Source organism: Bos taurus, chromosome 12 (genome assembly GCF_002263795.3).
Source record: "Bos taurus isolate L1 Dominette 01449 registration number 42190680 breed Hereford chromosome 12, ARS-UCD2.0, whole genome shotgun sequence".
NCBI classification, from domain to species: Eukaryota; Metazoa; Chordata; class Mammalia; order Artiodactyla; family Bovidae; genus Bos; species Bos taurus.
Window position 1 is genome coordinate 53,740,857 of NC_037339.1, and position 26,086 is coordinate 53,766,942.

At 45.5% G+C, this 26,086-nt stretch overlaps 2 protein-coding genes across 2 annotated transcripts in view; both read right to left on the bottom strand.

Moving 5' to 3' along the window:
* Positions 1-674: 674 nt before the first annotated feature.
* On the bottom strand, positions 675-6,363 carry POU4F1 (POU class 4 homeobox 1). Its single transcript, XM_025000143.2, has 2 exons — positions 5,555-6,363; positions 675-4,863 (listed from the first exon to the last, which is right to left on the bottom strand). Exons 1-2 carry the CDS (start codon positions 5,675-5,677, stop codon positions 3,721-3,723), a joined length of 1,266 nt encoding a protein of 421 aa, XP_024855911.1. The 5' UTR covers positions 5,678-6,363; the 3' UTR covers positions 675-3,720.
* A 9,116-nt stretch (positions 6,364-15,479) lies between these two features.
* The window catches only part of OBI1 (ORC ubiquitin ligase 1), a 44,911-nt gene continuing 34,304 nt past the window's right edge, over positions 15,480-26,086 (bottom strand). Inside the window, exon 6 of the mRNA NM_001105458.1 lies at positions 15,480-18,234. Coding sequence (NP_001098928.1) covers positions 16,719-18,234 — 1,516 coding nt within the window. The 3' untranslated portion in view covers positions 15,480-16,718. The remainder of the gene's footprint in view (positions 18,235-26,086) is intronic.

The window sequence follows — 26,086 nt, forward strand, 5'->3', positions numbered from 1 at the left end:
CCAACTTATTTTGAGATTATTTAAAAGAACCACCCACTATTTCCACTCAACGACTGGTGCAGGAATTCGCTTGAAGTTCTCTTCAGAACCAGAAAACTTTGAAAGGTTAACTACCACTGAGTAGCAAGCCATAGCACTCTCTCCAGGAGGACATTTGTTTGCTTGTTTGTTTCTTAATGGATTGACAGTTAAAGGTATCTTAGAATAGTCTTATTATTCCTTGGGACAGTACACAGATTCACTTAATAGAGAGCAAGACATTTCTTGTTTTGCACAGTTTCCTACTATGTAAAATAGGAAACTCTGCAAAGCCTGTATTTTCATGATCTGTTTTATTAACATAATATTGTCTTCTCTTTATTTGGTAAAGATTTTACTTAATACAGAACAATCTCAGGTTCTTATTACATACATTGATCATCATTATATAATACAAATATATCTGTCTGCAACATTTCTGTTTGGGGCAGACTGATTAAAAAAACAGCCTTTGTAAATCTGTTTATTTGTTCATTCCTGGTTTTCCAACAATGAGATCTGGTTATATTTTTCTATAAAATAACATTAAAAAAAACAAATGCATTTTATTTAAAACTGATGACATTTCAAGTTAATAACAACAGAAACAAATCAATTTTGATGGAAGAGATCTATTTTTAAAAATACCTCTGCTTTTTTAAAAAAACATTAACAACTGTTTAAAATCACAGCTTTTAAAATGTACTCTTCTTTTTTTTGAACATCAAGCATTTTGTTTCACAGATTTGCCAGTGAAATTAAAAAGATTTGGCTAAAGTGGGATGACTTCAGAAGATATAAGCGTAGCTATTAAGACACTTGATACATTTGGCATCTGATCTAGTCCCAGGTCACCAATAGGGAATCTCTAATCCCTCTGGAGCAGTAGGTGGCACACTAAAGTTCCAAATGAACAGAGGCATTTGACACCATGGCTGGACAGATCAGTGGATGGTTTTTATTTATGTTAACCTCCAAAGAAAAGTTATTTAGTTACAACATCTTCTTAGAAACTTTTTTTTTTTTTAGGCTAGAACAATACATATAAACCTCCAAATGCCTCTGCCCCTGAATCCTGATTCAAATATTTTGAAGGTGCCTGGCTATTTATTACCTTCCACCACTCTGAAGTGAGGGCTGTGCTTGAAGAGATTCTGCAGTTAGAAGAGGGAAAAAAAAAAAAAAAAAAACTTTGATAAACACAGACAACTAATATAGAATTCATTTTATTCAAGAGCACCACTTTCACATGAGTTATCTGAAAGTGAATTCTGATTCAGCAGAAAAATACATCATTCTCATCCTTTCCCCTCTTTTCGCACCCGCCCCCCCAACTTAAACATCCTCCCCTTCCCTGTATTTTTGGTTGAGTTGAGTCTTATTTGTTGACCGGCTCTACTGGGACTTGGCCCAGTATAAACACAAAAATGCACCCAAATCATAAAACTGTTCTTCTTTCAGTTATGTTTTATTTGTAAGTGTACTGGGACATATCTCTCTGTTGTATTTTGGTGCACAAAAGTGGTTCTGATAAGGGAGGAGGGAAAGATAATAGAGCAAAGACATAACCAAGGAAAAAGCTCAGCAGACATCCATGGACAGGTAGATCAATCCGTGAGACATTTCAGGATTAACACTGGCAGTTTGTAACCACTGTGTGAGTGTGTGCGTTCAAGAAAATATTTACAGTAATCTTCCTTTTTTCCTTTTCCTCTAAATACAAGAATATGACAAGAATGTTGTGTTTTCGGTGAAAACAGGCAGTCGACTGTGAAATCACACTATCCACAAAACGGTCTATCAGAAAGCTAGCCCAGTTTAGTGCTCAGTTTCAAATGCATAGAATGTTTGCGCTGCAAACAATGATATACAACGTAATTAAATAAATAATGCCTAACCAGAGTGAGATCTAGTTGTGTTTCTTCCTGCACCTTTCAGATCATGCATGGTTTCAGTCTTGTTTCTTATCTGTTCTCAGTTTTTTAGTTCTTATTAAAGGATGGTAATAAACCATCTCCACCCAGTCAAGATCAAGGGTGTCTTGTGCACCAAGCAGGCATTTTACCTAACCACCTTCAATTGTTTTCTCTCTTTTTAATCCATCAGCAATTCATAAAGTACCTTGATTATTACTATGAAATACTATACATGATTTTCTATTTGGGAGACTGATAGTGCAAATTAAAGTTCTTGCTACCCAACATTTATCCCCAGCAATAAATTACTTTTGGATAGTAATAATAATGAAACAGTTGTTCTGCTTCCCCCCTCCCAACATGCAGACCCTTTTGAAAGAAATGGAGGGCTTTAAACCTGTCTTTCTCTCATCTGGGATTTAGCTGATTTTCTCACAGCCAAGTCCTGCTCCAAGTGAAAGCAGAAACTTCTCACTATTTCAATGATTTCATGTTCTCCAAAAGAGAAGGGGACCTAGAAGAGTAAGATGGGTCTTGATCTGTGGAGAAAACGGGTCAGAGTATCTCTCCTACTGTCTGCTACCCCATCAATCTATTTGAATCAATAGAGAGAAAAAAACAAACAGCAGTTTAAAATAAGCCACTTAGAAAAATAAATGAAAGGGCAAGCACGTTCTATGAGTGGAGGGAAAAGCTTATTTTGAAATGGTCTGTTTTCTAGATCTTAGCAATAAGAGCACATATGGAAAGAGAAAAACCTGGCTTCAATTGTTTTATTTTCCTAAATAAATATTTATTTCAGAGCCTCTAAAATCCTGCTTCTTAGTCAGCTCTCTCCCTAAAGACCCTCACCGACCAATCAGGCCACAGGAGTATATAGGCTGGGTCACTGGAAAACTTGGACTTCACCTAAACAAGCAGCCACTACCCCCACCCACCTCCTTCCTTTCAGCTGGCCTCCCACTTCCTTTCTGGCAATGGACAGCAGTCATCGGAGGAGTCTTATTGAAAAAGAAAAAATAAATCAAAGAGGGTTTGGATGGGGTGTAAGATTTAGAGAGAACATTAAACACAGAGACAGAACAACTAGCTTTGCTACCCAGAATTTCACCTTCGGGTTCGTTTGGTTTTTTTTGGTCTTTGACTCAGTTCATGTGCGTAAGGTTGGGGCGGTGGTGGTGCTCTTTTTTTCTCTTCCTTAGGGTTGGGGGGGGGGGGGGATGGAATGAAGCTGCAGAATACGGCTCTCTGGAGTTACATTTCTAAAGTATTTTTTTCTTTGCTTTTGTTGTTTTGTTTTAGTTTGTCTTTATTTGTCTAGTTTTTGGTGGTTGGTAGGTTTTTTGTACATTGTTCCTTGGTCCCCAGGAGATTCTGGTAAGTGTCTCTGGTCAAAAACAGTCCATTTCCCTACCCTTCCCGTCTCCCCCCACCCTCACCCCAAGAACCATCCTGCTCCTCAAAACCCCTTCTCCAGTCTCCTCTTTCCTTCCCCCCACTCCTCCTCCCCCAAGTGCTCCCCCTTCACCTCCACCCTACTCTCCCGCATACACACTGGGCACCCAGTCCTTTAGGCTGGGGAGGGTAAGGACGGGGAGAGCAGAGGGGAGGTGGAGAAGGAGCGCTCGAGGAGGGACTCCTCAAATGCAAGCAGGATAACGGCCGCTCTAAATCCGGGGGAGGCGGGGGGGGGGGGGGGTGATGGTGGTAAGCAGGCTCGGGGAAGGCCCCCCTCCCGGCGAAATGCCCCCAGCTCTGCCCCGCCCGGTCCCTCCCATCTCCCCCCTCAGTAAGTGGCGGAGAATTTCATCCGCTTCTGCTTCTGTCTCTGGTTGCAAAACCACACCCGCACCACGTTCTTTTTGAGGTCCAGTTTCTCGGCGATGGCGGCGATCTTCTCGGACGAGGGCCGGGGCTGCACGGCGAAGTAGGCCTCAAGGGAGCGCTTCTCGGGCGCGGCGATGGAAGTCCGCTTGCGCTTCTTCTCGCCGCCGTTGAAGAGCTCGGGCTTGTTCATTTTCTCGCGCTGCGCGCCCTCGGCCTCCTCCAGCCACGCCTGCAGGATGGGCTTGAGCGCGATCATGTTGTTGTGCGAGAGCGTGAGAGACTCGAACCTGCAGATGGTGCTCTGGCTGAGTGAGCCCACGCCGGGGATCTTGAGGTTGGCCAACGCCGAGCCCACGTCGGCCTGCGTCACGCCCAGCTTGATACGCCGCTGCTTGAAGCGCTCGGCGAACGCCTCGAGCTCGCGCGGGTCCGTGTCCGAGTCGCAGATGGACGCCAGGCCCGCCGCGCCCACCACGGCAGCCGCCGCCGACGCCGCCGCCACCTGCCCGGCCGCTGCAGCCGCCGCCGCCGCCGCCGCGCCGTGGTGGGCCGCCGCCGCCACCAGCCCCGGGTGCGGCAGCCCCGACGGCATGTTCATGGCGGCCGCCGCCGCCGGGTGCGACAGGTGGCCCAGGCCGTGCATGTGCGGGTGCGGGTGCGCCGAGCCGCCCAGCAGCCCGCCGCCCGGGCCCCCGCCGCCGCCCCCCGGGCCGCCGCCGCCGCCGCCCCCGGGGCCGCCACCGCCGCCTCCAGGGCCACCGCCGCCGCCGCCCCCCGGGCCGCCGCCCCCCGGGCCGTCGTGGGCGCCGCCGCCCGCCGCGCTGGCGCCGCCCGCGCCGGCCATGAGCGCGAGCGAGGGCGAGGAGATGTGATCCAGCAGGTCGCCGGGCTCGAGCGCCTGGTGGTGGTGGTGGTGGTGGTGGTGGTGCGCGAGCGGCACGGTGGACGTGGACGTACAGGGCACGCTGTTCATCGTGTGGTACGTGGCGTCCGGCTTGAACGGGTGGCTCTTGCCTTGGGACACGGCGATGTCCACAGCCGCCAGCGCCTCGGCCCGCGCCAGCAGCGTTTCGTCTAGGCTGGCGAAGAGGTTGCTCTGCAGCTGCAGGCGACACAAACCAAACCAAAAAAAACAAAACAAAACACACACACACACACAAAACAAACCAAAAAAAAAAAAGCAAAAACACGAAACAAAACCACACAAGCCAGAAAGCACAGCGAGCCAAAGGCAACACACAAAGCAACCAAAATAATAACAACGGGAGTGGGGATAGTGGAGACCGGGAAAGACAGAATAGGGACACATTGGGGACGAGATAGGGGGTCAGATGAGAAGGGACAGGAGTGTGAGGAGAGGGGGGCAGATGCAGAGGAGAGAGGGACATGGGGACACATTCCGGGGACGGGCGTGAAAGACGAAAAAGGAGGGGGAAAGAAGAAGAAATGAAGATGTAACTCGCAGCCGGGGACCCGTGTCACGCACCCGAACACGAACAGAGACCGCCTTTCCAAGGCATGAAATCAACAGAGAAAGTGGAGGGAAGTCGAGAGACCTGGCCCCAGCGCTCCCCACTCCGATCGCCGGCGCCCGACACGGAGGCGGAGGCGACGGGAACCCGACATTAAGCGCCACGGTACAAAGCCTGCCTCGCAGCGGGATTCTTCTAAAAATCCCCGCCCGCGCATCCCCGCACTGGGATCTGTGCACACATCAGCACCCGACATGCAGCGTCTCGGAGACGGGAAGGGGGCGGGCGCGCGGGCCGGGTCCGCGGGCTTGGGGCGCTTACCGGCGGCGTGGGCAGGCAGGCCCGCCGGATGGCCTCGGAGCTGGAGTGCAGCGACGGGTACTTGTGCTCAGGGAGCGTGGGGTGCATGGCAAAGTGAGGCTGCTTGCTGTTCATGGACATCATCTTGATGGCTTAGCATGTAAATCCACAAACACTCCGAAAGTCCGCGGGAAAGTGCGCACGCCGGCTCCCCCGGCCTCCCTTCGGAGGCTGCAGCCGCGGCGACTGGCGGCGCGGAGGCGGCGCAAGCGCCGGGGGCCGCTGATGCTTCTGCCGCCGCCGCTCTCGCCCTGCGCTCCTTTTGACCGCGCAGATCGCTGCGCGCCGGCCTCGCGATCCCACTTCTCCGCGAGCTCTAGCCCCGTGCGCCGACGGGATGCACTCCTCTTACACCTGAGCCCCAATTCTCGCGGCCGGTCCGGGGAGCTCTCGCGAGAGCTCGCGGGCCAGCCGCGCTGACAGGCATCAGCTGTCTCCGTCTGTCTGACGCGCGCTCTCCCTCTCGGCGGCGCCGTGCGTCTGCGCGCGCGCGCGCGCTCGCCGGGCCGCGACCGGCGCGTGGGAGCCTCTCTTATAGTGACCACCAGCTAGGACAGCGCAGGTGATGCACCTGTAGCTACCCGGACATGCGCACTGCACGCCTCACCTTTCCCATCGCGGGTCTGGAGAAGATCAAAAGGGCCAGCTATTGTCTGAGGGTAGGCACCTTTCAAGGCGGAGAAAGACGAGATGCTCGCTGGCCCCTAGGTGGTTTCCCTCCCTCCTCCACGCCCGGACCCAGATTGCTAGCCCTGAATATATGCGCATCACTCGGGAACACCTCCTCTCGGGGACGTCTAACAAGCTGTTATATAATGTATACAACTGAGCATTTGTATGTTAAATTATGCCCGCGCGTTCCTCTGTATACAGTATAAATAACACAGAAATGCAGAAGGTGCTGTCTTTTGCTGCAAGAACCTGTTTCTTTTCATGGTTTATAAATAGGTTCCTGGAGAATAATCGCGGTGACAGACATTTGTTTGAAGCAGTCAGCTGGTATTGATTTCCATATAATTTAATTTCCTCCGCACACTTCGTTGTTGTTGCGAATATAACTGTATCAGGCACCGACAGTGACAGCCACTTAGGAGCCACAAGGAGCGTGTGCTTTCTACCAGGCAACGGCTGTTGAAATGAAATTGTGCATTTCTCTTATTGTTTGTCTGCTGTAACCGTGTACAAACCCACATTTCAAACGAGCTCCGGGTGATCTGAGGCTTCTTGTAATCAAAAGGAAAAATAGTTTACAGGGTGTAGTTGGGATCCTTACCTCGCTTCAGCGTACACACACACACACTCACACACACACTTCATGTTGGAAACTCCAGGAAAAGGAAATTGCTTCAGAGAAAAGGGGATAAGGTATTGAAGAGAACTTTATTTTCCCTTACATCGTGTTGGATTGTTTGCCTCTTTCTCTATGCATCTATCTATAAATAGATGTATATACAAACACATTTTTTTTTCTTCAATAGGAGACAGAATCAAGCCAGTTTATAGAAAAGCATGACTAAAAAATTAATTCAAATAACTTTAAAAGAACCGGACTCAAGCTCTGTTCCAACCTTTAATTATTTTTATTTTATTATTGTGAAATCAAAATGTAAGAGGAATAAATCAATTAGCCAACCTGCTATATGGCCCTTATGTGGCAGACAGATCAAGGGGCTCCCGGGGAACCCAGTTCAGGTGCCCGAGTCCCCAGGGACTCAGCGCTTGCCCTGGGTGATAATAACAGCCCAGATGTTATCGCATCTGCGGCGAGAGAGCTGGATAGTGGCAAGGGGCTGCTTGTGGGAGGCAGAGATCGGATAGATAATCTTTCCAGTCTGTCTCACACCAAGGAGATCTGTATTTCCACCAAAGATTAGATTCATTTCTATAAGCCTAATTTGCATTCGCGTGGATCTCTTTGGATAAACGCGAGCGTGTTTAGCGGACCCATTCACTACTCACTACCCAAGAACAGCCCACAGGCGTCACCAGGGCTTTTTTCCTCTCTTTCTTTTCTTTTCCCTCTACCTTTCCCTCTCCCCAACCCCCTTGCAGCTCGAGAGGGGAGTAAGAAGGATGCTCTCTTGCTAGTGTGAGAAAGAACCTTGTTTTCATCCATTACGCGGTCCCCTGGGACTGCTAAATGCAACTTTATCTCTACGGGGAATGGACGGCGAGCAGGACATCGCTGGAGGGAGCGAGTGAGTCTACGGTAGTCGTCGCACCGGGTGTCCAGGTGCTTAACTTAATCCTTCCTGACACCTACGGCGGCGGTTCCCTGAGCTATCCTTCGGGGGTGGGGGCGGGAAGGTGGGGTGGAGGAAGGGCCTCGCAGAAGAGGAGCGCCTAGATCCTGTCTCCCCACCCCCCAACCCCCGCACCGCCCCCCCCCGCCCCCCGCCCAGGGAAACAGTGGCTTTTAGGGACCCCGAAGAGTGCAGGGGAAACAGAAATTCAAATAGCACTGGTTTGGGGCTACGTGACATGGATCCTGCGTTGGTGGAGGGGAGGGGCAGTGGTGGCACCTGAGTCCCCGAAGCCCATCTCAGTTTACCTTCCAACTCTTGAGAGGGTACCAACTAACCCACTAGTAAGTCCCTGGCCTGAGGGCAAGAGTTCACCATCTTGTTGAGACTCTGTTCCTAGTTCACTTGAGTGAACTGGCCCAGTTGGGGGTGGGGGGCAGATCTTTGCCCAGAGTATCTCACTTTTCTCCAGGGTTGGGTACAATTACCAACTCACTACCCACCCCTCCCAGTAACGGATTGGAAGCCCATTTAGAGCACATCTGTGTGTACCCTGGCACTTAGGAAAATACCCCATAGAACAATACATGTCTGTAAGAAGGAAGAGAAGGCAGATGGGAAGGGCCAGGAGCAAAAGGGAGTTCAGCAAGCCAGGGTCATGGGGGTGGGGGGCGGTGAGGAGGGGGGCCAAAGGGAAGATCACTGAAGGGGTCTCCTCTCTACCTAAAAAGGAATGCAGATTCGAACAGAAGGGCCTGTTGTCCTCAGGTAGAGCTGGATATCTTGATTCCAGACAGCTGTTTCTCTGAAATCATTTATTTCATCCCTCCCTCATTTACTTTCTACCCTACCTTCCTTCCTCAAATACTTGCTGAGTACCCATCTTGGCCAGGGCAAGACATTGGAGATTAAATGAAGTACAATATTCAGGTATCTGCCCTCTAGGCAGCCTATGAGAGTGGGGTAGCCACAGGTGAATGGAGTGTTTTTTGTGGTCCAGGGCAAGACCAAGGTGCAAAGACAGGGAGCTGGTGGGGGATGATGCTTGGGAGAATTAACCTGCCACTTCCCTGCCGGGCCTCAGTTCCAGGCTAGAGAGTGGGAGATGGTGGTGGATCTGCAGGCAGTTCCTTGGATCTTATCAAGCTTTTCCCTACTTTCCCCAGGGCAGTGAAAAGAAAGGGTGGCCAACTGGGGCTCAGTCCATCCACGTCACTGCTTTGTTTTCCAGGTTTGGCGAGTGCAGTAACTGGATGGCCCGTGCCTGAACTAGTGATATCCACATGGGGTCAGAGCCCTGGCATAGAATTCTGGGCAGGGTTTTTTTTTTTTTCCTGTTTAATGACCAGCACAGATTCCCTCCTCCCCCATCTCATAGCTTTGCATTTTATCAAGAGGGAGGTAATGAATGCACAGCTATTGATTTCCAAGGAATTTCTGCCCCCAGGGACAGGGAGTCTATCATCTGGATCAGAGACACATTTCTTTCCCTCATTAATTAATTTTCTCCTCCTTCTTTGGCAGGCCCCACTTCACGTTTCCTTTGGCAGCGCCTCTTTCTCCAGCTCAGGGAGCAGACGTTGGTAGGTGGGAGTGAAGACCGGCGGGAGAGAAGCAGCGCAACGGGCCGGGGGGTGAATGCCCCCCGCCTTTGACCACCCCCTCCCCACACACTCCACAGCTGCCACCCGCGAGGCAGCCTTTCTCTCTCCAGAGGAGCGCGGGGACAATCTGCCCCTACCTCCCCCCACCTCCCCCCCCGCCCCCCGCCCCGGGGTTAAACCCGATTTATTAATCCACGTCCAGGGACGGGGATGGGGGTGGGGGCGGTCCTGAGGGATGTCCACTGGAGTGGAGATTGTGTGTGTACAAGGGGAGGAGGTCGGACCCCACGTTCTTGCCCAAACCCGGGGAGCTGGGCCAACCTGCAAGCCCGGGCGCCCCCAGAGGGAGCTCTGCTCCTCGCAGATCAGGGGCGCCCCGTTTCCGCTGGGCTCCTGCCCAGAAACTCGGCCCATTCACCGCGCAGCCAGCGCCCTGCGCGGGGGGAAGTCGCCAGAACCCGGAGTTGGCCGGCTTCCGAGGCCTCACTGGCTTGTCTTCAGCGATGAGGCTGAACTGGTCAGCAGGGAAGTGGCAGGCCTAGAACTGGGGGGTCGGGATCGGTCCTTGGAGGAGGGAATGCACTTGGGCCTCAGACCCCCTCCCCCTCCGACACCGTCTGTTCGAAGGGTGGGACAGAGGAGGGACTCTTGCCGGACTTTTGCTTCCCCTCCGGGCGGCGGTGCGAGCGCCAAGCCTGGGCTGCTCTGACCCAGGGCCTCTCTACCCCTCGCGCATCCCGGCCCAGCCTTCTGGCCCGCCCGGCCCGCTCTGCCAGCCAGGCGGTCCTGGGTGGTTGCCCAGTCCTGTGCCACCCCCGAGGCCCAGCCCAGCTCAAGGCGCAAGTCCATAGCCAGGCTCTCGTTGCGAGAGCATGTAGATTTCCCGAAGGCCTCTTCCTTCCTTTTCTACCTCCTCTCCCACCTGCACCCAGGCCGCTTGTCTCGCTCGGTCCCAAAAGGCCGTGGGTGAGTTATTGAGGCCGGTGATGATCAACTCCTGTAAAGCTCCGGGCTAGGACCCGCGGCGGAGGTTCTCGAGGAAGCCGATGGATAACCCACTGCTTTCATTCCTCTGGCCGTTTAATTCAAAGGCAACGTCCGTTGGGAACATTGCGACCACCCCACTCTCTTGATACACTTGCGACCTGGGTGATGAGGCAGTAAAGTTCACTGCTGGTCATTATTACTCTTAGCCGTTACATTTGTAGATATCCATGTATATATACCTCCACCCTAACCCCTCGGTGGACTTAAACCCACCTACCTTGTGAAAGCCCTAAGGATGATGCATGACCGCGTCTCCGTCCTGACAGGGGCCGGCCTTCCCCTCCCGCTAGTTGCCAGAACCAGTTTCGCTCTCCGAGTGACAAGGGTGGGACCACTAAGCTTGGTCACAGGGCCCCTGGGGTTTAGGTCCCAAGGGAAGCAGACCTCCCCCGCCCCGGCCCCTTCCGAAAAGGGAGATCGCGCTGGTCAGAGAAGGGGCTTCGAGGTCTCCTGGTTAAGAACAGCAACGAACCCATCAGCTCTACAGTAGACACCCGCTTCCCTGACCCCACGCGACGAGATGGAAGTTGTGTCGCCTTCCTGTCCCCGGAGAGCCGCCGGCGCAGCGCTCCTACCCGAACGCGCGCTCGCGCGAGCTAAACAAAACCGGAGGACCCCAGCCCCCGGCGAGTGCAGTTCCGGGGACGGAGAGACGAGCGCCCATCGCACTCCGCAGGCTCGGCTCTGATTGCAGGAGCGGGATTCCCAGGAGGGTCCCAACGCCGCGGAGCAGAGCGCTAAGCCGAGTGCGCACGCCGAGGTGCGGAGCTGGGTCCTGCCGCCCGGCTCCAACTCTCGCCCGCGCCGTCGTCAGCCGCCCCTCCTCCCGGCTGCCTGCACAAATCAAAGCCCCTTGCGAGGGACTGGGAAATAGTTGCCTTGTCATGTAACACATTGCCCTGATTTATTATAAAATTTTAACGAAATCATGCATATTTTAACAGTCTTTAATCACTGCATGAAAATTTAATTCATGGACTGTAGCGCGTTTAAATAAATGAAGTGTTAATTCATTAGGATTAATTAATTTGTTAAAGGATTGTGTGCAAGGTTAAGGTGGAAAGAAAACTCTTTGTTGGTTTCGCGTCTTAATCGCCAGGTTTCGCGAGTAGTAATAAAATGAAAGGAATCCTCAGCGCGTGTCCCTTCTTTGGGTGGATCCTGAACGGGAGCCTCTGAGAGCGCCCTCAAGAGCGCGGGAAACTCGAGCTGGAGGGGCGCGGGCAGGTCTGTAGTCCCGAGAACCTGGGGGAGGTGGGGGAGCGTCACTGGCTTCGAGAATCCGGGAAGGAGGGGTTCGCCGGAACCAGAGGAAAGAAAGCGGGATCGCAGCCCAGACAGACGGGCCAGACCTCACCTCCCCACCCCCAGCACAAAGATGACCCGGTGAGTGAAGCGAGGTCGCGCCTTGCGGCCCTCGGAGCGCCAAGCCTCGGCTTAATGGACAGATGATGGCCCAGCCCTGCCACCTCCTGAGCCTTCCAGTGCCCAGGGAGTCACAGTCTCGCCGGCAGGCCGCCGGTTCTGGCGGCGAGGACGAGCCTGGAGTCCCAGGGGACGCGCAGAGGAGGCGGACCAAAGCCAAACTTGACAGCGCAGGCTGAAGCAATCGGGAAGCCTTTGTCCATCAGGAGCCCTATTAGGGTTTCTTCAGCACCTCTTTTGAGACGTCTGAGAAATAGGCGCCCACTTGCAGGATAGTGGATACACACGCAGAAGTAGATGTTCTCTTCTGCATCAAACTCTCATCCATCCTTAAAAGACCCAATACAAACAGCACTTCGGAAGCCACCAGGTTTCCTCTCTGCTCCAGGCTATCCCCGGCGCAGACACTTTTGTACTCACCAATGTTATATAAGAATTAGAGTGAGCCAGACCTAGGTTCTCTTTGGTATATTCCTATGTGAAATCCTTTCCTTGGGGTATTGGATCTTTACATCCTCAAATTATGTGTCACACTAGGCGCACACTTCTACACATTTGGGTAATCCAACTAACATTAGAGAGGATCTACTTCCTGTTACGGAGAAGGCAATGGCAACCCACTCCAGTACTCTTGCCTGGAAAATCCCATGGATGGAGGGGCCTGGTAGGCTGCAGTCCATGGGGTCGCTAGGAGTCGGATATGACTGAGCGACTTCACTTTCACTTTTCACTTTCGTGCATTGGAGAAGGAAATGGCAACCCACTCCAGTGTTCTTGCCTGGAGAATCCCAGGGACGGGGAGCCTGGTGAGCTGCCGTCTGTGGGGTCCCACAGAGTCGGATACAACTCAAGCGACTTAGCAGCAGCAGCAGCAACTCCCTGTTAAGACAAAGCAGACCTAGGAATGTACTTAGTTTCAAGAAGTGGAGCTTCAAAGGCATTCTAGACTGCCTCTGTCATAGCAGACTGATCAACCAAGCCTAAGCTTCAGATGGGTTCTTAAAAGAAAACTGCAACTTAATAGATGCTTCCTCTCTGAGTGGGGTTCCGAGAATTAGGCAATAAATGTTCACTATGCACTCTGACATCATTGCTTAAAAGGTTTTCTCTCTGCCAAGTATTATTAAAAGGATCGGGTTACATCATGATAGGCAAAGACTGTGGTAGGACTCCCTAGAATAGGAACAGAGACCTTCTTATGAGGCCTCAGGAAACCCTTCTAATCTAAAAGGCCAAACTCCATGAAATAAAACTGTTCTCTACTTACGTCATTCACAGGTACAAAAATGAGGGGGGAAAATTCTAGTGCATGAATTACACTTTGAATAATTGAATACCATTCAAGTATATAGAAAAAAGTTCCTGAAACAGCTTAAGAATCAAGACCAAATTTCTTCCCTTGTTCAGCGGTACCATTAGAGGTTTCAAACCAGTGTAAATATGAGTTTATAAGAACACACAGCAGATTTGATATTAAGGGGCTATATATCTTAATGTCTGCCATTTTAGGTCTCAGTTGATCCATTAAAACAGGAAAAAGACATATAATTTTGGATGGGATGGAGATTTTAAAAATTAAAAGATAAACACTAAAGGTCATGTCAAAAAAATACCTAGCATCTTGCCACATTTGCTTAGCCATAGCATTTTAAAGAGATGAGCAGTCAAAAGGTACTGTTTTTATAAGGACATGAAGTGATGTGTCTTTTCCCTTTACCACTTGCACATCTTTTTCAAACATAGCCTTAGTGCTATTTTGAAATTCATCTAAATGTCAGAGTTAATGTGAATCTTTATAAACTTAAAAGTGGCACACACACAATCCCCATCACTGAGCTTCCATTTAGGAGCAGCCTTAGATCCAGGGCACAGGCAGGAATTAAATGCTACTTGAAAAGAAACATGCTAATACTTCCAAAATACTACTTTAAAAAGAATCCTTGGAAATTTCAAATCCACTCATCCTTTGGCCTGCAAATGTGAGCTCCCGTGCATCTGATGCTTGAGGGATGAAGACTATAAGCTCTGGAGTCTGAGGCCCAGCTCCAGGACAGGGTTCTAAGCCCATTCTAGCTGTGTGATCACTAATTCTCAATTCACTTATTGGTAAACTGGAGAAAATTCTTGGCTCACAGAGTTTGAAAAGATTACAGAAGACAGAGGCTAGCAGAGTACTTGGTATCAGTAAAAGGTAGGTTTTGTTTGTTTTGAGTGTGTATATACAATAGGTATATTTTAAAATGGGACTGGGCCTCCCTGGCGGCTCAGTGGTACAGAATCCGTCTGTCAACGCAGGAGGCTCGGGTTCAATCTGTGGGTCAGGAAGTTCCCTTGGAGAAGAAATGGCAACCCACTCCCGTATTCTTGCCTGAAAAATCCCATGGACAGAGGAGCCTGGTGGGCTACAGTCCATGGGGTTGTAAAAGAGTTGGACGTGACTGAGTGACTAAACAACAAAATGAGACTACCATATCTGTCATGACATTTGAAATTATGGTAAAGAGGTTAGGAGTACAAAAGTGTCATTAAAATCAAATCCTTCCAATTATTTCCTTTAATTGAGTAATGTCAGGTTATTTTAATATGATACTTGAGATAGTGTTTTGGAGAGGATGAAGCAGTGTTTCTGAAGCAGCTGGGAAACACTCCAGCCCAAGAGAGACACCCTCACCCCCATTAGGCATTAGTCAATTAGGCTACACACTCTGCATTTCCATGACACAGTGTCAGTTTGTATTAAAAACTAACACACTCATGGTGAAAAATAAAAAAATTACAGACAGAATTAGACTGAGGTTTACCCCCAAGTTTACTCTATTCAGAAAGATTTTAGATTTCTACATTTAATATAATTTCAAATGCATATCCACATTGTCAAAGATATTTAAATGGCAGTATCTATGAAAGTTTATCCATTAACGTGAAGATTATCAGAAAGACAAAGTCATGCACAAATACTTATTAGAAAAAATATGATAGAACAAAAATTATACTTTACAGTAAGCCTTTTGTGTGTGGGGGGAGGGGCGGTTCTTATTACTTCTAAAAGCAAAGGTCATGATTTTCCAACTCATAAAAATGATTTTTTTATACTTCTATGGTTTCATTGAATCCTGAGTCAATTATAACAAAGGTCAGCAAATTTCTCTGTAAAAGGCCAAATAGTAAATATTTTAGGCTTTGTGGGCCATAAGGTCTCTGCTGCAACTATTCAGCTCTGCTCTACCAGTGCTAAAGCAGTCCTATCAGATAAAATGTAAAACGTGTAGCTGTGTTCTAACAAGACTTTGTCTAGAAATATTGAGATTTAAACCTCATATCATTTTCCTGTGTTATGAAATATTCTTTGGATTTTTTTTATTTCCAAAGTTCTTTTATTAAAAAAAAAAACATTAAAAATGTATAAAACATTTTTGGTTCACAGGCCTTTCACAAAAACAGGCACAGGCCAGAACTGGGACCACTGGCCACAGTTTGCCAACCCCTGTATAATAAGAGCAATACAATAAAAAATGCTAAGTTGTACTGGTCTTTGTAGGCTAATTCAACATGGGACAACATCAAGGATTACAGTGTTTATGACATCCTTTATTCAGTTCACATAGAAAAGCATGCAGTATTAATGTAAAACAGTACAGTATTAATGTAAAATGTTCAGTGCACATTAGATAAACAAGTCATTAACATACAAACCATTTTTAAAGGCCTATCCGGGCATACCAAACATGTTTAGAATATACCTTTTAAGAACCTAAATTAAAAATTGTGCTTAGCTCACCTATTCTCACACTCCTCTCAACACTCTTCATGAAAAACCATCTTTTTTCTGTCCTACATAAAAGATAATCTTTTAGCCAACTGCAACTTCTTTTTCTTAAGTAAGTAAAACAGTGCAAGCAAGACTGCTACCATGCATACAGAGTTTCCATAAAGAACAGTAACATGCAAACAAGAACTTTACCACGCCAAAGAAAGCTCCCCTGGGACATAAGTGGATCAAGAACTTGGCAATGAGTGCTTTTGCACCTGTGTATCTGAAATAATGAAAAGCTACCATGTTTAATCTTCTCCAAACCCAACTGTTCCCTAACTTCTTGCTAAAGTAGGCAAATTTCTGACTTTCAACACACACAAAAAGATAAAAGAATGAAAGCTACCAGACATAAAACAAAATGCATTCTCTCTTACTAGCAACACATTTTCACAAAAACTGGACAAAACACATTGTTAAAAATGCAAACATTTATGTAAAACCTAAAAAAAAAAAAAAGCCAGTGAGTACTGGACTAAGGTTTGAGTGCTGTTTCTCCATCGTGGCCTTGAACAGGGGTGCCATCTCCTTCTCCGTGAATAAAAGTTAGACTATCACTAAACATAAATAAAAAGGGGCAGGAAAAATAATTTCCACCCTAGGAAGCTTTAAAGAAAACTGTCTTATGAACAGTATTTAGACTGCACCAAAGCTTTTATTTAAGAAATCCAAATTCTGAAGATAACTGAGGCTTACTAATAGGTCATTGTATCCGAATAGATGAATCAAGATTCAAGAAAACAAAATATACCCAAACCAGACACAAAAGGAACCCTCTCCCTAACTTTTCTGGTCAAAAAGATCCCTAAATGAAAATGAAAGACTAAACTCTTCAAAATGAACAAAAGTATCCAGGGTACAGGCTAATCCACCATTCTGACTTGACACCTGACTAAAGATTATCAATTCAAAATTGTACAGAGCTTTTATGAGGGGGAAAAAAAGTAACTTTAAAACCTTATATTCCTCTCAGGACAAAAACATAAATGACATTGTCAACTTTTAGTTGCTTTTGATGGGCTGGCATTGGAAAGGCTGCTCTGGATTTTTCTTTTTGCTGATTGATTCACATTTTTATTCCTTTTTTCAGGCACAAAAGAAGTAGACCAAGGAGATTGAAGGTGGGTATGAAGACCAGGCATCTCTGAGGACATCTTAAACAAAGATGACCCAAACCTCTGATCTTCAAATAGCCGGTTTGTACTGCTTAACAAAACACCCTGGGAAAACTCAGTTTGAAACAAACAACTTGGTGGTTTGATTTCATTGGTTCCTGGGTTCGAACTGGAATGGAGTGAAAAATCTTCATTCATTTCTTGGTCAGATGGAGAGAGGAGAAAAAAAGAATTGGGTTTCCATTCATTTCCATTTTCCAACTGATCAGTAGTTAGAGAACCTTTAGAAAGGTTTGGTTTAGTTCTTTCTTCCAACTTATCTGTTTCCTCAAGGAATTCACTGCACTGAGATGACTTTGATAACCCATCCAAGTCCAGCGACTTAAAACCGTTATTACAGGGGCTCTTGCTGTTGTCTGACTCTGACATCATTGAATCCAGCTCCGAGATTTTGTCAAGGTAAGCTGCATCCATTGATGCTTCGCTGGATGTTCTTGTCCGATTCATTTCAAAAGAGCGGAGGGAATTCAACCTCTTGGATAAACACGAACCTGGTTTCTCACTCAATTTTGAAGAAATTTCTCCAACACAATTTGCTATTGTGTTCTCCTCTGAGTTTTCAAAGTCCAAGCTGGGGGCATAGCTTGTGGAACAACAATCCCAAAACCCTGTCTTCGGGGAAGTAAAACACTCTGATTTCTTTTCACTCTCACTTCTATCATCTTCTGAAGAATCTTTATTACACACATTTGGAGAATCACAGAACTCATCAAACATCAATTTTCTGAGATGGTTTGACTGCTTTTTAGAACCTCCTGCTTTGACTACAGAGCTCTCTCTATTATCTGGCGTATTGAGCTGAAGACAGCTAAGGGACAAAGGAGCACAGGAAGCTGGTAGATCGTAGAGTTCTTCATCTTTGTAGGGCATGCAGTCACTTGGCTTATTTCCCCATTCTCTTTCCAGATAGGTATCCATACTTGTATCTGTCACAGTGAGCATTGTTTCCACTCGCTTCTGATACAGGTCTTGGTTCTTAGAACAATTTGGTTCTGTTTTGCTGGTGCCTTCCTGCCTGACAGAACTGCTAGAAGGTTTTGCCAGGTGAGAACTCGAAGTGGCTGAGCCAAGCTGCTTTCTGGCACCATCACCTTGGTTCTTGGATGCCATATCCTCCTCGGTGCCTTTGCTCCCCTTGCCGTCTGTAGAAAGTGCTCTCTGACAAATGGCATTCATCGCTTCCTTCTCGTCACTTGAATTCTTCAGCTGTGTAATTTGAGACTCCAGTTCCTCTATATATTTATCGCTTCGTTCCAGCGCTTTCTTGAGACGATTGGTTTCACGTTCATACTGCTCTACTTTGGACTGCAGAGCAGCTACTGTAAACCTTCCAAACCTGCAAGGAATGGAAGGATAGTTAACTTTACAGTTTAAGCTTTCTTCTTTCTAAAGTTTAAGAATGCAAACTGTCCCCACCCATCCTAATTTCATGTAACAGTGACATTTCAGACTGCTCAATGAAGAGGATAAGAGCAAGGACAGATATAGTATCTTCAAAAGAGGGTTCCCCCATTGATGTAATTACAAGCATATGATAATAACAGGAAAGACCTAATAGGATACTTCTGTGGTCAAATCACGCTAGTGCTGACAGTGAGGCGGAAACTTGCTGATGATTTCCCTCCCCAAGTGCTGGCACTGTCAATTCAGCTCATATATGCATGAAGAGTTATACCCTAAAACAATGGCAAAGATTTATGATAACATTTGAACAGTGGTCCACATCTTGAAATATTTACATTCAATCATTTTCCTATCGTACAGCAGTGTTTTACAATACATTTCTTATACAATGTCACCTTGTCAAACATAAAATACCAATTTGAAATTCAGAAATCTTAGCAGTTCCAGCAGGGAGTGGTTTTAAATACTTATTTGGACCCTTTCAATTACATCTACCCTTGATCTGAAGTTTTCACTTGGCCTTTCTGAATACTGGGCTTTAACTCATTTCAGCTCTACTTATTTTTGGCATTTTACAACCGTGTGGGACATCAATCTCATTTCTTCTAACTTTGAGATACAAAGTCAGTGCTTGAGGTTCCAATGTAATACACAATAAACATTTTCAGATTTTCTGAAAAGTATAAGAAAAAGAACACAACAATAATTCACTCCTCTCACTTGGGATTATCTTGTGTTCACTATTTCCTTAAGAATGAGTACTGGGTTTGGCTCAGAAAGCAGTTTTTGAGTACCAAATGTATGGCTGGTGGTATATTTGGAGCTGATGATAAAATCATTGGTAGGACTGTCCAGCTCCAAGGGACATAAAATATCTACCATAAATTCTATCTGATCTGGCCACCAACCAAGGAAAATCCCATCTTTCAGGAAACTGCTTCATAGGAGTCAATAAACATAGGTTTTATATTCTAATCCCATGAAAAATAACTTCTCTCCACAAAAGCGTTTTAAAAGGCTTTTTATTAATCATTTTTTCCAACGACTTAAATAGAGATACATCTTAAAGAATTCAGGGATTGTCTGTTTGGAGCAAGGTACTTGAGAAGGTGATTTTTAAAACTTGTTTTAATCTATGGGTTTATATTTTTCTTTCTTTTTTTCCCTAATTACAAAAATAATTAAAATTAATACAATGTACTAAGTATTAAAAAAAAAAAAAAGGAGAGGGAGTCAACAGTAACTGAGCGACTTCACTTTCACTTTTCACTTTCCTGCATTGGAGAAGGAAATGGCAACCCACTCCAGTGTTCTTGCCTGGAGAATCCCAGGGACAGGGGAGCCTGGTGGGCTGCCGTGTATGGGGTCGCACAGAGTCGGACACGACTGAAGTGACTTAGCAGCAGCAGCAGCAGTACCTCTTTGAGTCAACCACTGTATGTTCTATGACTCCCACTCAGCACCCATCAACTCCTCCTAAACTAAAGCCCAATTCATTCCCCAATTCTCCCCTAACATGATTCCTGCTCTTATACTAAGGGATAAGAATAAGGGCAAAGGTAAATATAGACTCATAAAATCTCAGGATTAGAAAGGGCCTTAAAAGACAGGTTGCTGAATATTCATCTATTCCCTGCAATTAACTGAACTCCTAAAAAAGAGCATATTCCCTTCAACTTCTAAAAATCAAGCAGGCACCATAACAAAAATAAAAGCAACTACAATAAGTAGCCTCCTTGTTTTAAAGACAAAGTTTACGATTACGAGTATTTGGTTAAATCAATGATGGGTGGTTTTCCTTCTTAGCCAAAGAAAAATAATTTTGGTTTGTAAAGGTGGTATTTGACAGAGAGGCAGTTTCTGTAAGAGAATTTTAAAAGGTGAATAAAGATCTTTAAGTTCATTCAGCAAAAATATTTGTGGGGTTTGGGGACTTGCCTGGCTGTCTAGTGGTTAATTAAGACTATACTTTCAATGCAGGAGGTATGGGTTCAATCCCTGGTCAGGGTCCAAATACCCTGCACAGCTTAGTCAAAGAGCTAAAAAAACAAAACAAAACTGTGAGTTCCTGACTGTAACTACTCTGGCATAATCAAACCCACATATTTTTTAACAGATAAACTGTGCAGCATGTTTAGTTAATGCAAACAGCAAAAGTGACAGTCTTAAATTTGCTTACCGAGATAAAACTTTTTTCTTATGCAACTTTAATAATAAAACTATCCTCAGATGAAATATCAATAACCTCAGACATGCAGATGACACCACACTTACAGCAGAAAGCGAAGAACTAAAGAGCCTCTTGATGAAAGTGAAACAGGAGAGTAAAAAAGTTGGCTTAAAACTCAACATTCAGAAAACTAAGATCATGGCATCCAGTCCCATCACTTCATGGCAAATAGACAGGGAAACAATGGAAACAGTGACGGACTTTATTTTTTGGGGCTCCAAAATCACTGCAGCCATGAAACTAAAAGACGCTTGCTCCCTGAAAGGAAAGTTATGCCCAACCTAGAAAGCATGTTAAGAAGCAGAGACATAACTTTGCCAACAAAGGACCATGTAGTCAAAGGTATGGTTTTTCCAACAGTCATGTATGGATCTGAGAGTTGGACTATAAAGAAAGCTGAGCGCTGAAGAATTGATGCTTTTGAACCATGGTGTTAGAGAAGACTCTTGAAAGTCCCTTGGACAGTAAGGAGATCCAACCAGTTCATCCTAAAGGAAATTAGTGCTGAATATTCATTGGAAGGACTGAAGCTGAAACTCCAATACTTTGGCCACCTGATGCAAAGAACTGAGTCATTTGAAAAGACCTTGATGCTGGGAAAGAATGAAGGTGGGAGGAGAAGGGGGCAAAAGAGGATGAGATGGTTGGATGGCATCACTGACTCAATGGACATGAGTTTGAGTAAGCTCCGAGAGTTGGTGATGGACAGGGAAGCCTGGTGTGCTGCAGTCCATGGGGTCACATTGGACACAACTGAGCAACTGCACTGATCCTCAGATGAGGAAAAAAAATCAAATCAAAATTATTTGATTTTAAATCATTATTTGATTTAAAATCAAATAATTTTACTAGATAGTAAATCAGCTATTCCCATAGGATGTCCTTGGGGACTCAGTAGTGACAAATAAGGAATGTTTCCCAAAATATTAGCAGCTTCTTATTCTAACTTCAGGAGTTGGTGAGGGACAGGGAGGCCTGGCGTGCTGCGATTCATGGGGTCGCAAAGAGTCAGACACGACTGAGTGACTGATCTGATCTGATCTGATTCTAGGTTTTAGCCTGAAATTCAGATATAATGTCATTTTATGATGCTATATTTGATGATGCCCCTCATTTGTTATTATTATGTTTTTTTAAAAAGTTAGTTAACAAATGTTCTGAGTTGAAGTCAAAATGATAGCCTAAGTGTATTTTTTGTATTACTTTGGAGAGAAAGCCAAAGTGCATGAGAACTAACAACAGAGGCCAGCAACAAAGCACATCTGAGAGGGACAAGCAACCAGGAGTCACTGATGGAGCTGCTGTTTTCTAAAAGGTCACTGCCCTCAATTCTCCAAAGTTCTACTTCAATACTTCATAATACTTTGAATAGTCAGACCTTTTTTCCATGTTAATAAAGACCCTGGGCTGGTGGGCAAACCAAAAGATATATATAGTGAAAGTCAATGAACTGATCAACTAAATTAATTGATCCATGTAGTTTATCTGTTTTCTGTCTCTCTTTCTCATTAGAATATAAGCCCCAGGAAAGCAGGAATCATGGTTAGCTCCCTAGAACACTCCTTGGTCACAGTAGTTTCTCATTAAATATTTCTTGAATAAATGTTATTTTCTTACTTTAAGATACATCAATGCTTTACATCAAGACAGAGCCAACACCATAGGTCCTTGGGCCTCTTTTACATGTATTGTGAGTCACTGTATTAGTAAACTAAATGTTCCATATATCTGACTGTTTATTCCCTTTTTTTTCTACTGACACCAAGGAAAGCAAGAGAATGAAATACCAGTAGGGTTCTTATTATACAGGCTTGCTGTTCTATACTCCATTTAAAATAACTTTCCACTTTCACCTTAGGAAAAGAATGAAAACACATGAGACTTCTGACATATTTTTAGCTTACCCTGCTGCTGCTGCTGCTGCTAAGTTGCTTCAGTCGTGTCCGACTCTGTGCGACCCCATACACAGCAGCCCACCAGGCTCCCCTGTCCCTGGGATTCTCCAGGCAAGAACACTGGAGTGGGGTGCCATCGCCTTCTCCTTAGCTTACCCTAGATACTGATATTAAATTTGGCAAAAGACAGTTTACTTGCTCATAGAGAATAACAATTAGAGATGCATAACTGATGCTATACTTCCATGGAAGAAAACAATGAGGATAAGAGCTTATTTAACTTGGGTTTTAATACTTCCTTATTCTCTAATTCCAGATATTTCCAGAGTACATAACATTAAATGAATCAATGCCAAGGCAAGCTAGAGGGATTTCTAAAAGGGATTTCTAAAATCATTTACCATACTTCCTTTTCCTGAGCAAATTTCAAAATAGAGTATTTTTATAAACATTCCATTAGAGACCAAAGGCTTTGATTTTCAAAGCAGCGGTGATGGCCAAAGGCTTCATTACGTCAGAGAAAACAGAAAGCAGTTTGGGAGCTGTATCTGATATCAGAAGTATGTTTTGCTAGAATCTAAGTAGTTTAAGGGATTTTCCCTCTTGCAGCGTTAACTGATGTACACATTCTGGCTGAGGGCTCTCCTCTCCAAAAAACAACAGAGGTACAAGAGTGTTCCTGTCCCTACTAGAAGTAAGAGAAACGAAAGTCCTACTGGTTTGACCTCCGCGGTATTATAACTAGAATAAGGGCATCTCTAATAATGAAAAAGTCCCAAGACCAAATTTTCTCATAGCTCATCACAAAGGAGGAAAAGAATGTGTTTGAAGGGGTGAGAAGAAGTAAATATGGTAAAAGAATAAATGCCAGAACCAGGTGTGAAATGAATGAACCTCTAGAGCTCTGTGGCCATTAACGAGCTGTGAAACTTGAGTGAGTGACTTTGCCTCTCTAGTTCTCCATGGTAGTCTGAACAAAACGGATTAATGCAGCAAGCCCAGTAGGTTGCCAAGACCACCAAATTTCAGAAACATCTTCTTGAGGAACAAGAGGGGCTCTGGGGAAGTGAGCCCCTCTGCCTCAGGTACCTTTGATTTTATATCTTTTCCTAACTTGGCACCTGAGCTAAGAGTGAAACAAAGTAAAAGCAATCTTTGGATCTGGGCCAGCGTTTGTGATCCAGCCAATCTGTGACCAATCGGGTCATTTCTCTCCAAGTTTGAAAGTGACTGTGCACGTGTTACCCACTTCACACACAGACAATAAAACATAGAGCTGTGCTGTGACATGACATTTTTACAGAAATGGAAACTCAAAACACAAAACTGGCCAACAAAGATGAGATGTAGCAAACAAATCGTAAAGTGATTAATGCTAGTAGTCAGTCAGTCAGTCAATTGAGCTGCTCAGCTGTGTCTGACTCTTTGCGACCCCATGGACTTCAGCACACCAGGCTTCCCTGTCCATCACCAACTCCTGGAACTTGCTCAAACTCATGTCCATTGAGTTGGTGATGCTAGTAGTAAAGTTAGAATCAAACGGAAATATAGAGAAGAATAGCTGACCGTAGGAATGCTGAAACTGTTGCTATTGAAGAAAACCTAGGTAAGCCAGAGGAACTGGGAAAGGCGAACTTACTGACGCAAACTTAGGAATATGACCATTTGTTGAAGTGTCAGAAAAATTACTGCCTTTATTATCATAAGCTATATGATAAGAAGGCAAGCACAATTCAAATTATTGTCCATAAGTTTTCAATAAAGAAATGACATTCCAATTCTCAATGCTTCTATATATAATTCATTGTACTATATAAATATTAAGTACTAAATAGATATCAGTTTTACTATTTTTTCATCTTTATATACATTTATAGAGATTCAATGTTTTGATAAAAGTATTAAAGTTTATAGAACAATGTGATTTTTCTCACTGATTATTAAGATTGCTTTGCATGGTTTTAGGTTCAGTGGTCATTTTTATGGTTCTATACAACATGGAAAGTGAGGATTACCTGTACTAAAGTAATGCTTGGTATGTGGGAAAACCAAGTAAACTTAAGTGAGTCTCAGCAATTGGTTTTTAGAGAACTATTACACATACCTAAGAAAAAATGACCCAGTCATAGAGCAAATTTTATTGTAGTGCTGCCTGGCTACATAGCTGCAGTTGCATACCTTCTCATCCCCTGACTTGCAGAGATATCAGGCAAGTATCTTCTTCACTTTAAACATGGAGGAAAGGTAGAGCTTCAGGAGAACAAAACTTTCTATTGTTCCCTTCCCTCAGTATATTCTCATAAAGCATGATGTGTGAGCTGGAGATTCCTTAAGTCTGCAAATGCCTCTCTTTGATTCAGTTCAGTTCAGTCGCTCAATCGTGTGACTCTTTGTGACCCCAAGGACTGCAGCATACCAGACTTCCCTGTCCATCACCAACTCCTGGAGCTTACTCAAACTCATGTCCGTCCATAGAGTTGGTAATGGCATCCAACTATCTCATCCTCTGTCGTCCCCTTCTCCTCCTGCCTTCAATCTTTCCCAGCATCTGGGTGTTTTACAATGAGACAGTTCTTCACATCAGGTGGCCAAAATATTGGAGTTTCTCTTTGATTAGATGTAACTTAAGTGAGTAGTGTGTAATAGGAGCTCCTTGGGACCTGAGTTTGGCTAGAAGCAGGAAGGAAAGGAGAGGTCCCAGCATGTGCTTTGCCATGCGCATGTGTGGAGAGGATGGGGAGGGGTGTATTCCAGGGAAGGCGCACAGGGAGGGCCAGCACTGAGGCAGCTCCAGACTGTATCTGCTGGTGGGGGCCTTTCTCTCACCCGCTCCCAAAGACCTGTCTGTGTGTGACCCACATCTATTCTCATCCTTCTGGGTGTAACGGCAGGACTGGGGAGAGTGTTCTGTCTTTAAACTACAAGAGAAGCTTTGGGAAGTGCCCTAGACATTTTCAGCCACTGCTGAACCCAATGACTTGCCAGGGTTTCCTCAAGAGAGTTTTCTCTGTTTAAAATGAAAGACTCAGTTATGAAAATGCTACATTCCTTGAGACTTTGGTAATCATAAAAGTTACTATCTATGGACAATCCTGTCACAATAGTTGAGTCCACAAAAATTTATTAAGCCACATGAAGCCTACTAAGAGAGAACTGGGAAAAAACCTTCCCTCCTGAGGACTCCAAACAATGTTTCTATTCCCTGGCCCAACATCCAAATAAATAAATACAAGTGAACTCTGGGGATGGACATTACCAAAAGTGTAACAGGTAAATCTACAGTAGTGTAAGTGACGATTAATGACAATGATGGTGACAGTAACAGCAGCAGTCACAATTTACTAAAGTTTACTTGTGTCAAGTACATTGCTATATACTTGATATATATTGTCATGTCACCTTTATGAAGCAAGATCTATGTTTCTTATTTTAAGGATGAAAAAACGAGACACTTAAAGCACTCGTCTCTTGTCCCAGGTAATATAGAAAGGAAGCAGCAGGAAGCCAAGTCTTTCGAAGTCCAAATACCATGTATGAAACCAAGAGATGCCTGAACGTGAGATCCCTGCTTAAGTAATATCAGCACCTCTTTATACTATGAGGTAGTAAAAATGCTAGCATGTCTACTGAGTGCCAAGTCTAGCTCTGTTGTAATATTT

Coding starts and splice junctions, on each gene's coding strand:
- POU4F1 (XM_025000143.2), bottom strand. CDS start 5,677: ATGATGTCCATGAACAGCAAGCAGCCTCACTTTGCCATGCACCCCACG. Junction 4,864..5,554: donor CCTGCCTGCCCACGCCGCCG/GTAAGCGCCCCA, acceptor TGTCGCCTGCAG/CTGCAGAGCAACCTCTTCGC.